At 33.3% G+C, this 15,178-nt stretch overlaps 1 protein-coding gene across 1 annotated transcript in view; it reads left to right on the forward strand.

Moving 5' to 3' along the window:
• The first annotated feature begins 1,544 nt into the window (after positions 1-1,544).
• LOC129218562 (N-lysine methyltransferase KMT5A-like) overlaps positions 1,545-15,178 on the forward strand; it is a 49,538-nt gene continuing 35,904 nt past the window's right edge. Inside the window, exons 1-2 of the mRNA XM_054852870.1 lie at positions 1,545-1,687; positions 14,824-15,063. Coding sequence (XP_054708845.1) covers positions 1,678-1,687; positions 14,824-15,063 — 250 coding nt within the window. The 5' untranslated portion in view covers positions 1,545-1,677. The remainder of the gene's footprint in view (positions 1,688-14,823; positions 15,064-15,178) is intronic.

Consider the following 15,178-nt stretch of genomic DNA (forward strand, 5'->3'; position numbering starts at 1 on the left):
AAGAAGAAAGATAAAGAAGTAAAGAAAAGAAAGATAATTTCAGAACAAATTCTTCACCATTTTAATAAATTTCTGTGAAAAATGGGCTTAAAATTGGAATAGAAAAAGAACAAAATAGAATTTTCGAAAAATCGCTTCGAGGTGCACACCCCTATGCTACAAACTAACTTTGTGCCAAATTTCATGAAAATCGGCCGAACGGTCTAGGCTCTATGCGCGTCACAGAAATCCAAACATCCATGCAGAGAGACTTGCAGGTTTCTTATTTAAAAAGAAAAGAAAAGAAGAAGGATAAAGAAGTAAAGAAAAGAAAGATAAAGAAAGATAATTTTCAGAACAAATTCTTTCCCATTTTATTAAATTTCTGTGAAAAATGGGCTTAAAATTGGAATAGAAAAAGAACAAAATCGAATTTTCGAAAAATCGCTTCGAGGTGCACACCCCCATGCTACAAACTAATTTTGTGACAAATTTCATGAAAATCGGCCGAACGGTCTAGGCGCTATGCGCGTCACAGAGATCCAGACATCCTACAGATATCCTGACATCCTCCGGACAGAGACTTTCAGCTTTATTATTAGTAAAGATTTCTTTATTTGAATATTTTTATTTACTTACTTATTTATTTTTAATTATTGTTATAATTATTACTTTATTCGAAAAGTGCCTTTGACATACCCCATAAACCCGCACACACACGCAAACTAAAAAGTTAAATGAAATAAAATGTAAACAATAAAATAAAATTAATTAAAAAAGTAAAATAGAGTAATAAATAAATAAAACATAATTAAAAAATCCCCCCACCCCGAATGCCAATTACAATTTATATGACTGAAATACGCAGTTGAAATTATCTATATTTGCTTTAGCTCCCAAAGAAAAAATTTATACTTTAAAAATCAGGTCACTAGAGCCAAATTATCAGTAAATTGAGAAATTGAAACATGTCAATTATCAATTTTTTTGAAATTTCATGCTTTATTTTAAAATACGTTTTCCCAATTTAAAGGGGCGGCTGCCCTTCTTGCCGCCCTCTAGATACGTCCATAGTAATAATGCAATTCGATTTAAAATATGTTTTTTATTTTACGTAATTTAAAAATGTGTAACAGCACTATTTAAAACTTATTATGAACATTATTTGGAGGGACATTCTTTCATTGAAGTACCTTAGAAGCTGAACTGTAAAGTATCCAACAATATTTCCTTTCATCTTCAATTTTATCAATTATTTGCTCTTCAAAGCGAAAGCAAAACCGCTTTTTAGCATGCAAACATATGCAATCGTGCGGTTTGTGGGCAACGCTAAAAGCTCCATCTATCGGCTCAAACTGAACTATATTTCTGGTCCCCTTTCAGCTTCGGAAATCGGTCGAAAATGACAGGCTCCTCAAACAGAGAAGCGTTGCATCCTCGTAGGCTACGACAGTGACGTGAAAACCCGTCAAACAGGTCACGTGTACCAGCCGGCATCCTAGCTGTGGCGACTAGGCTGCCAGCCAGCCGGCAGCGGAGTCTCGGCCTAAAGTTTTCTTCAAAATTTGAAAGAAAACCTACGTTTTCTCTTATCTCCAACTGTCTAGCAGTCAGCTATAGACTCTTACATGCATGGGAGGCTTACTTAGAAAATATTAGATTTATTTTAGATGGCATAAGAGTTATTTATGCTGTAAAATGAACAAAAGTAAGAAAGTTTGTTGTTTCCGCTGTCTTTCACTTGTGTAACGAATGTTACAAATGTGTAAATTTTAGGAGTCTGATTGTTCTGCTTATAGTGGTTTACATGTATTATTTTTTTGTTTATACTAAATAATCAGAACGTAGGTGCTATTCGTCCTGTAAACAATCGAATCGTACAAAATTAAAAATTATGAAAAGATTTCAATACACAAATACAAATACAAAAGTGACGACCAGCAACAGGCTCTGGGCCCAGCTAGACTGGTCCTAGTCAATTTACAATCCCCAGTGAAGATCAATGACCCTCTTAAAACTATCTACTCCCTTGCTCATTACCACCCCTTCTGGTAAACTGTTCCAAGGTTCCACTACCCTGCTAAAATAATAATTTTTCCTAACATCCATGTTAGCCTGAGATTTAAAAAGCTTAAAACAATGACCCCTTGTCCTGTTTTCAGTGCTAAACTTCAGCCCCGTAACATCTTTCATTTTAATAAATTTAAACAACTGAATCATGTCCCCTCGATCTCTTCTTTGCTCAAGACTGTACATTTTTAGCCTTCTAAGCCTGGAATCATAGTCTAAGTGAGAAAGTCCATTTATTAGCCTTCAGCCCGCCTTTGAACCCTTTCCAATACGTTAATGTCTTTCTTAAGATAAGGAAACCAAAACTGAACATCATACTTCAAATGAGGCCTTACCAAACTTCTATATAAGGGCAGAAGAACTTCTTTAGATTTGTTTGAAATAGATCTATTGATAAACCCAAGCATCTTATTGGCCTTGTTACTAGCAATGCTGCACTGTTGGCACACGTTGCATTCCATTTCATGAGTCACTTCTTGCTATTTTTACTTGAGGTATGCATCTTAAAAGTATAAAAAATTAATGACATGAGTTTCAAATTTTCTTCTTTGCACCATTAAAGCGAATAAATTCATTATATTGCAGAGAATAATTGTAGTTACTTAGCATTATTGCTTTGTATGGAAATGTAAAAGAACTAATTTTATCGTGTTTGTGTAATAGTAATGTGAATATAACTTTTAACTCTATGCAGTTTATTTCTGTTCATAAAATATTTGATCCCCTTCAACAAAGTGCTGCTACCTTGCTATATGGAAACTGATTGCTCTGTAAATATAGAATCATACAAAATTATGCTTGTAAAATATTATGCAGTCATATCAATGTACATTTCATCAAATTCAAAGTGTTAAGTATTTGTTCCAAAATAATGCATTTTAAAAGTATAATTACAGTCAAACATTAAAAGCGGGGGAGGGGGGAGTGAAAAAAGTTACCTGCCTTAATTGACATTGTAATGAGCAATTCCATGGCATCATAAAAAAAAAACATAAATAGGTTAAAGAAAAACTTTTCTTAATTTTTAAATCGTGTTATCAGAAATAAACTGATTTAAAATGATTAAATTGATGGTGAATTACGATGTAACGGAGGTTACATTCACACACAAAATCAATTATAAAAAGATTATGAGATGCATATAAATGCTTCAAAATAGGAGGGTCAATTCCATACAAATTCAACGGATGAGTGCGCTCGACCATTTTTAATTTTTTCGAAACTCCTATCCGAAAAAGATGCATATGAATGATGTTTAAAACCACTTATATTTTTTTCTCTAACCTTAACCCTTGATTTTTTTAATGGTCATCAAAAGTCATTTTCGTAGTCAAAAATGGGACTTTTAGACCATGGCATTTTGGCCAAAATCTATTTGAATTACATTTATGGCAGTTAATTTTACGCCTTGATGTTAAAGTGCATAAGATGATAGTCTTACATGCTGAGTTACGTGACTGTAACTTAATAATTAAAATAATGGCAACAGAATTTAGATACATTAATATACAGATACTATAAAGTTCTAGGTCAAATGTAAAATTTTTACTCATTTCAAAGGGTCATAACTCGCTTAGGGGATAAAAACACAGAGTGAAATATGGCAAAAACTAATCATTGGAGTCATACTAATGAGAAAATATAGCTGTAATTGTGTGTTTGTTTACCCTTTATAAATTACAGCTCCTCAAAGATCAGAAAATTGAGAAAAATGACATTTTTAGACCCCTGTAAACCAAAAGGGGATGGAATTAAAAATGAAATTTCTTGGCCAATTGAATATTCCATTCAAGTACTATACATGTTATATATATTTTTTTGTGTATTTGGTTTGTAAAAGAGATACAGGTCTTTGAAATTGAGCAATTTTGCTAGTTAATTTACGCACTGAAACAGAAATAAAAAGTGAAAACTTCATTGCACTTTCTTAAATGGCCTATATAATATATTATACTGAAAAAACATATTTTAAGTATAAAAAAAAAACTATTTTAATTTGATAACTTAGAAATATTTGGACATGAATGAGTAGTTCATACTTGATTGACAGTTTAAGTAATTAATTTATAGACTATCTACACACACAAATTTTCTATACACACAAACATGTGCTCTTTATATTAATGTATCTAAATTGCCTTAAACATATGCAAAAACATTACATATACAAAATTTAAATTTTAAAAAGTGCTTTTTTTATTTCTTGTTTAAGTGTAGTTTTGAAAAAATGAACTCACCTAGTAGTCCTATAGTTGTAATGGTGACTCAAGTATATGGCGTTTTGGAATGCTTTACCAAGTCACATTCATAATTTGATACTTTGAAAATGTACTAGAAGCAAGACAATGGCAGGGGTTCTAAATTTAGTGATCAACACAAGCTATGTAATAACTTTTTTGACAAAAATGGGCATTTTCTTTTGATAGTCTTTTTAGTAACACACTATTCTTCATACCTATTGCTAGGGGACAATAATTTTACAGTGATAATATTTAAATACGATGGCATAAAGCAGTGATTAAATGTTGTATTGGGAATTTTATTTGCAGAGTCAAACCTTTCTTGCAGCATTTTTTCAGCTAGTTTAATATACTAAATGCTCACAAGGATACATGCAATGTTTAGTAGCAAAAATGCAGAAGGTATACTGCCGTGTGCAGGTAAACGGCAGTAACTGCAGATTTTTCGATTTTCATTTTTTTGCATTTTTGAAATCTTTATTATTATAGTTTTATGGTACAAACATTTTTATTTGGCTGCCGCAGAAGAAAAGGCATTTTTTTATCAGTGGTAATTAGCAGTAACTGCTTTTTTAGCAACATTTTGCGGGAAATCGGCAGTATGTACATACTGCTCTTTACCTGCACACGGAAGAACGAAAACTTTCTCCCGTGGGCAGGCAAACGGCAGTAACTGCAACTTTTTTGATTTTCATGAAATTTTTTGCCTATGATCCTTCTACCGTGGGAGGGTAAATGACAGTAACTGCAATTTTTTCCATTTTCTTTTTTTTTTTTGGAATTTTTCAAATCGATGTTTCTTCAGTTTTATGGTGCAAACATGTTTATTTGGTTAGCGCTAAATAAAAGCATTTTTTTTTATCAGTTGTGATTAGCAGTAACTGATATTATCGCTACATTATGCAGGTAATCAGCAGTATGTACTTACTGCTCTAAACCTGCCCATAACCATTGTTTGGAGAATGGTATAAAAATGAATCGCCCCCAAAACTTGAACCAAGACACGTAAACGGTTTTCGCAATTTCTTTTTAGCTTAACTAAGAGCAAGCAGTAACGCCCTGATGGGAGGTCATTGTGTGACTTCTCAAAAATTTCCTTGATTTGGCAAATTTAGAGAAAATATTGCATTTTTTAAAATGATTCCTAGTCGCTTCTCATTAGATGTAGGTATGCGTGCTAGGTCGTATTTTATCTTTCGGCAAAATTTGGGAATTACCGTCTCTCGTCCTTGAGCGAAAGAGATACTTAAAAGGGGGAGATACTTGGGGAAAAATAATCATACTTTATTTCAAATAAAGTCGAAGAAAACGTTTTGTAATTTCACAGCCCTCAAATATTTTTTAAAAAAATCTTTGATTCTTCATATCCGTGTTCTAAAAACAATAAAACAAAATTATTTTTTGCTAATGTACAGTTATAGAAGATAACATACGAGTAAACACAAGTAATGCTCGGCAGTCGATAAATAAACGTGTACCAACAGAACGATTCTGTTCCATTTGTTTTGTTCTGTCGCAGACTATATTTTTCACAATTTTTTATATATACTAAGCTGCTGCACTTTTAGTAGTTCGATGCAGGCGCGGATCCCTGGGAGGGGAACTGGGGGAACGTTCCCCCTCCAAAATCCTAAGTGTACCTAAAAATTTTCAGAACAGAATGCAGCACAATTCTTCCATTTTTTAAAACTTGAACTTTAAGAAGAGTGCCAGGAAAAGCGAGGAGAGAATTTCAAAAGCAGATTCAAATAGGAGAACTGTGGGAATGTCCCCCCCCCCTTCAAAAAAAATCCCAAGTGTACATAAAACAATTCAGGAAACAGGAGTACAGAAAATTTTTTCCGTTTTTTTCTAACGTGAACCAAGGTATCAGGAAAAGCAATTAGATAACAGCAGAAGCAGATCCACGGAGGGGAACTGAGTTAATGCCCCCCCCCCCCCCAAATCCTATATAGCTAAAAATTTTCACAACAGAGTGCAGGAAAATTCTTCTATTTTATAGAACTTGAACTTGAAGAAAAACTCCTGGAAAAGCGATTAGAAAACAACAGAAGCAGATCCACGGAGGGGAACTGGAGAAATGTTACCCTCCCCCAACATATCATGTGTACTAAAAAGGTTTTAGAACAGAGAATAGGAAGATATTGTTTTATAGAAGTTGAACTTGAAAATAGACTCCAGGAAGAACGATCAGGCAATAGCAGAGGCGGATGGCAGATCCGTGGGAGAACTGGGGGAATATTCCCCTCCCCCCAAAATCTCACGTGTACCTAAACATTTTCACAACAGAATACAGCAAAATTCTTCTGTTTTATAGAACTTGAACTCGAAGAAAAAAGCGCAAGGAAAAGTTAAGAGAGAATTGCAAAAGCGGATCCATGGAGGGGAACTAGGGAATGTTCTCCTCTCCCTTCAAAAAAAAAAAATCCCAAGTGATCCTAAAACTGATCAAAAAACAACGTACATGATTTTTTTTTACTGTTTTTTTTAGAACTTGACGAAAGGCTCAAGGAAAAACAATTAGACAATAGCAGAAGCGGATCCACCGAGGGGAACTGGAGGAATGTACCCCCACCCCCAATCTCATATGTACCTAAAAACTTTTAGAATAGAGTGCGGGAAAATTCTTCTGTTTCATAGAAATTGAACTTGCAGAAAGGCGCGGTGAAAAGCGAGAAGAGAATTGCAAAAGCGGATCCAAAGAGCAAAAAATTGCAAAAGTGGAACTGGGAAATGTCCTTTTCCAAAACACAAAAACCCAAGTAAACCAAAAACTGTTCAGAAAACAGGGTAAGGTAAAACCACCAGTAATTGACATTTTAAAGATTAATTTTTTCTATTTGTTAACATAGCTTGGAGGGAATTCATCCTAGGAGAAACATTTAATAAGTGATAACTGTACCAACTAATCTCCTATTATAGTGCAACAAAATTAGATTAATAAAACGAATGCAATTTTTTTTTACTAAAAAAAGACACTTGGAATTGACACTAAACTAAAACGAGAACATCTCATTGTTGACAAACTTTGTTTTCAGTATTTGATACATGCTTTGATACAGAAAAACAGGAATTGCTTAATAAATGAATTCGTGCCTACTTGTGGGAATACAGAAATCGCACTGCCGGATCTTGGCAGCAGCAAGCCAATACCCTTGGCTTACCTTTTTTACATATCGATACCCTTTGTCACCCCTCCCCCCCAGTCGCCGGGAGACAACTTCTAGGAAGATGCAAATTTACACTATTTCTGTTGTTTTCTCGTTGAACCTCGATATAAAAGTTCAACAAAGGTGGATAAAGGGTGGCAGGATTTAGGTTTTGCTCCAGTTCTGAAAAATCGAGGATCCGGCCATGCAGGAATGTACAGGCAGTTATAGAAAAATATAAAAATTAAATGCTTACGTCATAGGTTATAAGACTATGAGAAGTTTACATAAAAATTCGAGTTCGGGGACTGAGTAAATATTTTTCATCGTACTAAAAGGCTCATCGATGTGGCTCATTACAGCTTTACAGTAGTAGTTCAATTTATCCACTTTAGGGCTATTTCCAGTCTCCCAAATTTTCGTACTTGCTTTTTGCATCTGTTTTCCAGTAATCTTTCAAAATAAGTCTTTTTGAACACAAACCTGTTTAAACTGTCTTTTGTATTCATTTGGTGTAGAGTTCTGGTTAATTACATCCCCACCTTTTTTTTTTTTGCTTTTTCCTAGTCGGTCTAAAAATAAGAAAATCTTCATAATTGTGAAGCCCTCTTTTCCCCGCCGAAACCTTTAAATAGTGTCTCAAATCTCGTTTTCGGGACTTGAATTTCAAAAAAATTCCAGGGGATAACTACCTAACACCTTGCATTCTAAAGACACCAAGAATCGTTTAATATTGCTTTTTTGAAGCTTCAAATTTGAAAAACTGCCGAAACCCTAGTGTTACCAAATATGGTCAGCAGTCACGTTTTTAAGACATCACTTACGAAAAATTTCCGGACAAGGGCAAGAATGCTCTCATAGGAAATCTAAAAATGAAAAAAATACAATTTAACAGGCCGAGGAGTCAGTCACCTTTCTCACCTTTAGTCACCTTTTGAAAATTTGGTTACTTTTAGTCACCTTTTGCAACTTTTGTCACCTTTCTCACCTTTCTTAAAATGCGTCTTAGGATTTTTTTTAAAAATAATTAAATATTTGAAAAGTATGTGAATGATAGCTTTAACAGTGAAATTAATTAAAAAATAGTCTTAAATATGCCCCCTCCCCATCTTGTTGTTGTTTTAGAAAAATAGCTATGCTACTGGGAAATCAGGGAATTTTTTTTATCGCTTGCAATTGCACCCTATGAGCAGAGCCAGTCTTTCTATCCCTTCTACAGATGGACTTGCTCCTTATTTTCGGGAATGTATGTTAAAGGAAGCATGTTTATCCTATTATACTTCGAGCTTTGATGAAACTACCAATGTCAAAGACAAAAAAGAACTGCTACGAACAATAAAATATTAGTCTGAAAGCCAATGCTGCATCACAACAAGGCATCTCAAAACTTTCTTCTTGGGCAAGGCAGTTGGTGAAATTTCGATTGAGAAGCTATGTGAAGCACTTACCTAGAGTAATTATCCATGAATAAATGTCTCATGCTTTCCTTTGGATGGTCCTTATGTTAATAAAAAGGTTTTTAGATTGTTTGACACTATTATCCTTGAGACACGACAAAAAAGCCTAATAAATATTGGTACTTGCAGTACGCCCAATCCAAAGTTGCGGGTGTGACATTTACACTAACTAAATTAGTCATCAGCAAAAATATTTTAGAGTATAGGTTTCAATTTTTATATTTTTCAATAAAGATTACTTGCAGGTACATTGATGCCAATTTGCAAGTTGATTGATATTTTATTTATTTTTCAAAAAATTAATTTCTACCCGTTGCGGGTGTGACATAAAAAGGACATGCATTTTCACCTTGCGATCAAAACATTCAAAACTCTGAATTATATCAACTGATCGAACTGGTTTTTTTTATGTTAGACAGTAATACTTAACTAATTATTCTATACAAAAATTTAGATACTCACTCAATTAGTTTCACTGTAAAAAATATTCAAAGTTGCCGTTGCGGGTGTGACACCCCATTGCGGGTGTGACTTGTGTGGCCAATAAAATAACAACATACACAAATAGTTATCAATCAGACATTTTATGATTAGCACAGTAATAAATAAGAGAAATTGCAAATAACTAAGGAAATTTTTTTTACATAAATCTCATTTCCAATCTAGAATTGATGATTTCAGGGGGTGTTAGTTTTCTTATTAAAATGTTCTGTTTCTCCCATGATATGTCTGACTGATTGGGCCAGATGTATACATGTTCTGAAGGGTTTTTTTCCAAGTATTCTACTTGTATGTCTTCTCCATCTATTTGCTTGAATTGACCATTTTTTTTTTTTTTTTGAGGTAGAAAACAAAACTAATTCTACAAAATCTCCAATAGCATTTATATTACCAAGGGAGATCGTTTCCGACTGAGGCAGCAATGAAACTATCTTCAGTGCACTTTCTGCAGTTAGTGCCTGCCACTTGAATTGTACCCATATCGATCGGTACAACATGGTGTACCGATTGTAAGTTTGGTATAGCTTTGTACAAGGCAGCAGCGTGCGTTAAGCATTTTTGCAACATCTTTTTTGATGTCGCTCTCCGCAGAATAAAGTACTCTGATTTTTTTAAGAGCCTTTTCTGCTCAAATAGCAAAATCCGATGCAGAATTGACTGTTGCTCTAAGCTGTAGAACGGCAAGTGACACCATTTTTTTTTTTGTTACCGCACCAACACCATCCACAGCTCCTTATCTATGAGTCCTTGCAATGTATGACCATGCAATTTTAATGTTATAGTCTTTATGGTTGTATGACATTAACAGAAGATTGTACCTGTCTATGGATTGCATTACCAAAGATTTGAGCTCTTCAAAAAATTGCCATCGACTCCGTTTCTACAGCTGGAGATGGTGTGGCCCCTTTTGTCGAAGATTTCTTTCTCTCTCTACACTTTCTCTGCCTCTCATTCTGGTTTTGCCTCTACATTTTCTTTTTTTTTTTTCATGGCCACAGATATAATTTTTTAAAGTAGTTTCTTCGTAATTTCTATTCTTGCTTTGTTTCTTTCCCTTTCTTTTCGAAAATATTCCGAGTATTTAGCCGAGTTTTCTTTCATCTTTTTACGATGATTTCGGAATCTTTCAGTGCTGTTCATTCTTCTGCAAAAAAAAAAAAAATGTGTAAAGTGAATAAATATAGCACTACAAGTCCTAGAATATATTGTTGAACATGTTTTTTTTTTTGAAGTTCTTTGAATTTTTTAACCCCAAATGAAATTAAAAACATTAAGTTTTGATTCATTTAAAACTTTAACTGACAGAATTTTATACAAAGTTTTTTTTAATAAATATTTTAATAAAAGTTTCATTACTATTTTTATTATTTCTTTATATTTATTTTGAATTCGAAGTAAAAAATAATCTGTCCCTATTATTACATTATTTGTTTTAAAAAGTAAAGGGGGAAAAAGTCAAATGCTGAAAGCAAAATTACACACTTTTATGCATATTAAAAAAAGATAAAATATTGTTTTGGTTTTTTAAAAATTTATTTAAAAAAAAAACAAATCTTACCTTATTGAATAGTTGCCTTAATTATAAATCAAGAAATACAAAAATGTTTCTTAGGAGAACCAATAATATAGAATACCAAACTAAATAAATCAACTGCACATGCTCTAAAGATACTAATTTTGAATTAACTGGGGTCTAGACAAATAAGTCAAAGGCCAAAGGTTAGGCCAAAGGTTAAAACATTAGTGCTGTCATCTACATGCATTCCAGAATTACATTTGTGTTCAATTTAAAAAGATGTTGCGGGTGTGACTTTAACTAAATGTCACACCCGCAACAGGAACACGTCACACCCGCAACGCTTAATAACTCCAATTAAAACATTAATTAATTTTTTTCTGTTTGTTATTCAAAGTACTTTAGTAAACTATTTTAGAATACAAAGTTTCAAAACTTTTAGGCAAATAAATTTTTCTGTGGAAATATAAATGCATTTTTTTGTTGCGGGTGTGACACAATAATTAAGAATAATTAAATATGCTTACCTTTTGTAGTGAAGATTAGTAGACATTTCTCTTCAGGAAAAAACTGTTGCTAATGAATGTCAGATTATGTGTGAAACTTTATAGATTTCTAGAATTATTTGTTCATCTGTAATAGACCATGCAACATAAGCAGTTTTGGTGCAGTCTAGTTTGTACTGATATAGTTCCACTTTAGTAATTAAAATAAGAATGTTAATGACATAAATGAAATTTTTTTTCAATAAAATATGAAATAGTATACTTTTAACTGTGTATGAAAAATTTCAACCATATTGAATGAAATTTGAATTTTCATCCTCATGTCCACTTTTTTTTGGATTGGGCGAGTATTCATACAATGCATATGTCAAAAGCATTGCAGTATTTAGGTGAAGAAGCATCTGAACTTCTTCTTAGTACTTATAGCTATAGCTATTTTGATGGTTGGCCTTCCCGTTAGGAAGACTTCGAAGAAGTGCAAGCTCAACTAAATACACCTCATCACAAGTTCCTGAAACACACAACTACCCATTGGCTTACCCTTGGACCTGCAGCAAACAGATTACTGGAACAGTGGGATGCTCTTCAGTATTATTTTTTTTAAACATGTGCCTTTAAAAAAGAATTCAGCTATGCAATGCAGGTCATATAAAGCTGTTGCAAATGTTTTAAAAAGACTTTCTATAAAAGCTGAGCTGCATTTTATCTTTTCATCTGCTGATTTGTTTATGCAGTTCACGAAACACTTTCAATGCCAAGCACCTATGATACATAAATTGTACCAAGAAATAGAGACCATTGTTCAGACTTTTATGGCTCGGGTTATAAAAGCCTCTGTCATAAAGTAAGTTGATTTTTTAAACGTAGACACGGATGAACTGTTTGCAGTTGGTAACAGACTACCTCTTGAAGATCTGGTTGTTAGTGGAGAGGTGACAGATGAACTGTCAAAACTGAAAGAAAGAGCTGTTAAAAAGCATTGTGTGACTGCCTGCAAGTATGTAATAGAAAAAAGTTGCATATCAAACGAGTTACTGAAAAGTTTTAAATTTTTGGATCAAAAAGAGAGAAGTAAATCTAGAAGCTGTAAGGATTTGATAAAGGTTGCCAAAATCATGCCTTTTAATGTTCCACTTGATAAGTTGCAAGATGAATGGAAACTTTTGCAGCTGGAAAAAGATGATGAAGCATCCGAAAACAAAACCATTGATATCTACTGGCAGCAGCACATTTCAAAAAATGACTCAACTTCTAGTAAATGTTCAATATAAAACATTACTTTGATACATTTTATTCTGTTTTTTTGATGTTTTCTCACACAATACTATTTTTCTTAAAATATAGTTTTGGACACTTTCGGACAGTTTTGGACACTAGGGTTTTGGACAGGACGGTAAAAACCAGGGTTTTTACCATGGTTTTAACCGTAGTGTCCAAAACCTTGCCAACCCTGCTTCACTTGCATTATCACATGGTAATGCTGACATTGAAAGACTATTTTCTATTTCAAAGCACCTTTTTGGTGAAAATAAGACAGCAAGGACTGAAAGATTTTTAAACAGCATACTTATAGTTAAAGACGCTGTAAAAAAGAATATCCTCATTTGCTTTCTTTACTAATTCGTCCAGAAATAATTAAATGTGCACAACAAGCACACGTAAATTACACAACATACATGGATGAATGTAAAAGGAAAAAGGATTTGGAATTGAAACAGAAGCAAAAAGAAGAGCAAAAAAGAAAGGATTGTGAAGAAGAAACTAAGAAGATGGAAAAAATTAAAACATATATTGAAAGTGAAACTGTAGAAATCTTTACAAAAAGCATACATGGCTATTTTAATAAAAGTCAGTACAAAGGGATAATCCTTTTCTGTTTTTTGAGTTCTTAACAAATTGCTTTTGGTCACCTTTTAGTTACTTTTTTGTCACCTTTTAGTCACCTTTGTTTTCAAATTTGTCACCTTTCTCACTTTTTTCAAAGGTCATCAGCAGTCCTCGGCCTGCAATTTTTAAAAATTTTAAGGGGGAGAGCATTTAAATCCTTCGTCACTGAATATCGCTTAAAAACTTCGTTTCCTAGGACTTCAATTTTAAAACATTTTTTGATAAGAGTCCCAGATCCCCACTGCTCGTAACACCATCAAAATTTGTCTGTAACTTCATTTTAGGAACTTTAATTTTGAAAAATTGGGCGGTGGGGTGATCGATTTCGATCTATTTTACAAAAAAAAATCCATCTAGGGCAGCCCCCAAAAGTCCCGTCTCTTACCTTACCGTCAACAAATATCGCCTATAATCGCGTTTTTAAAACTTCAATTTCTAAAAATTTCCGCGGAAAGCCCCTTAAACCTTTCCTCCCCGTAACATCATCAGATGCCGTCTAAAACTGCATTCTTAGGGCTATAATTTCAAAATTTTTCCGGGGGAGAACCCCCGGAACCCCTTTATCAGTTGGCGAAAATTTTAAGATTAAAAAAAATATAAATATAACAACGAAAAAACTCAATTTCTACGGTTATTTTTAATGAGTAATTTCATATCCCCCTCCCCCATAAACAAAAACTGCTAAAAAAGTTCCCCTCCCAAATCCATAGTCTGGATCCGCCGCTGGTTCGATGAGAGCCATTATTAACACACGAAGCATTTCTTTCGCCTAAATTTTCATGGATATTTATTGCTTTATTGCAAAGTGCGGAACATTAAGCGATTTGTCGTAGTTTTAAAAATGCCTAAAGGATCTTCCAGTTGCCAAGTGACAATGTATGAACATTAAAGAGTTTTCGACAATGCCGTAAGCAATCAAAACATATGCCTTTTTATTTTATTTTTAAATTTCATTTCATTTATATTAAATTTATGTCAAGTGTATGCACGGTATTATTTATTTTTTAAAGTAAAATATATTATTCACATTGCATGCAATAAATATACTTCGTAATGACATATCTACTCCGTATTATAATGAATTTGTAATTATTGGTCATTCAATAGTACATTGTGCAGTTACTGCTGATTACCAGTAAAAGGGCATGAAAATTACTACTGCGAAGTGCAGGTAAACGGCAGTATCTGCTTTAATTAAAATTTTGATTGCAAAATCAAATTGAAACAAACTGCCCAAAAAATACTTTGATATAAACATATAGAATAGCCTAAAATAGAATTTCAATATTTAATTGATATTTGTGGGAAATCAAAAATGCGTTTCTTCAAATATCTCAGAAACTTATTTTTGTAGATACTGCCGTTTACCTGCACACCTCAGTTAGGAATTATAAATTACTTTTAAATACGTGTAACTATGTGGTGTGCTCGTGAATCATTCTGACTGTTCTACTGATCCTTAATTCTTTTTTAATTAAAATTTCTTTTTCTTTTTTAATGTATGGATTTTTTTTATAGCAAGCAGAAAAACAAGAAATGGTGGTAGACTTACATCTAAAGTGACCACTGAAGCATTTGTAGAATCAGACAAAAGCAACAACATAAAAAATTCATCTCATCAAACTGATATCAAGAAGTTTTTTGTGCCATCTAATATTAAAGATCTGAAACCTAGCAGTACTAATATACCAGATCCTCTATATGTTCCTGCTCCTGATGAAGCCAGCTTACCTTGCAGTAATTTGACACTTGATACAGGTTTGTAACTTATTTATTTTATAGTGCTTTTCAGTGGTTCCCAACCTTTTTGAGCCCATCGCTCACCTCCTACCCTCTTTCTTGGAAAACCACAACTTGGTGCTAGTGATCATCA

This window comes from Uloborus diversus, chromosome 3 (genome assembly GCF_026930045.1).
Source record: "Uloborus diversus isolate 005 chromosome 3, Udiv.v.3.1, whole genome shotgun sequence".
NCBI lineage: Eukaryota > Metazoa > Arthropoda > Arachnida > Araneae > Uloboridae > Uloborus > Uloborus diversus.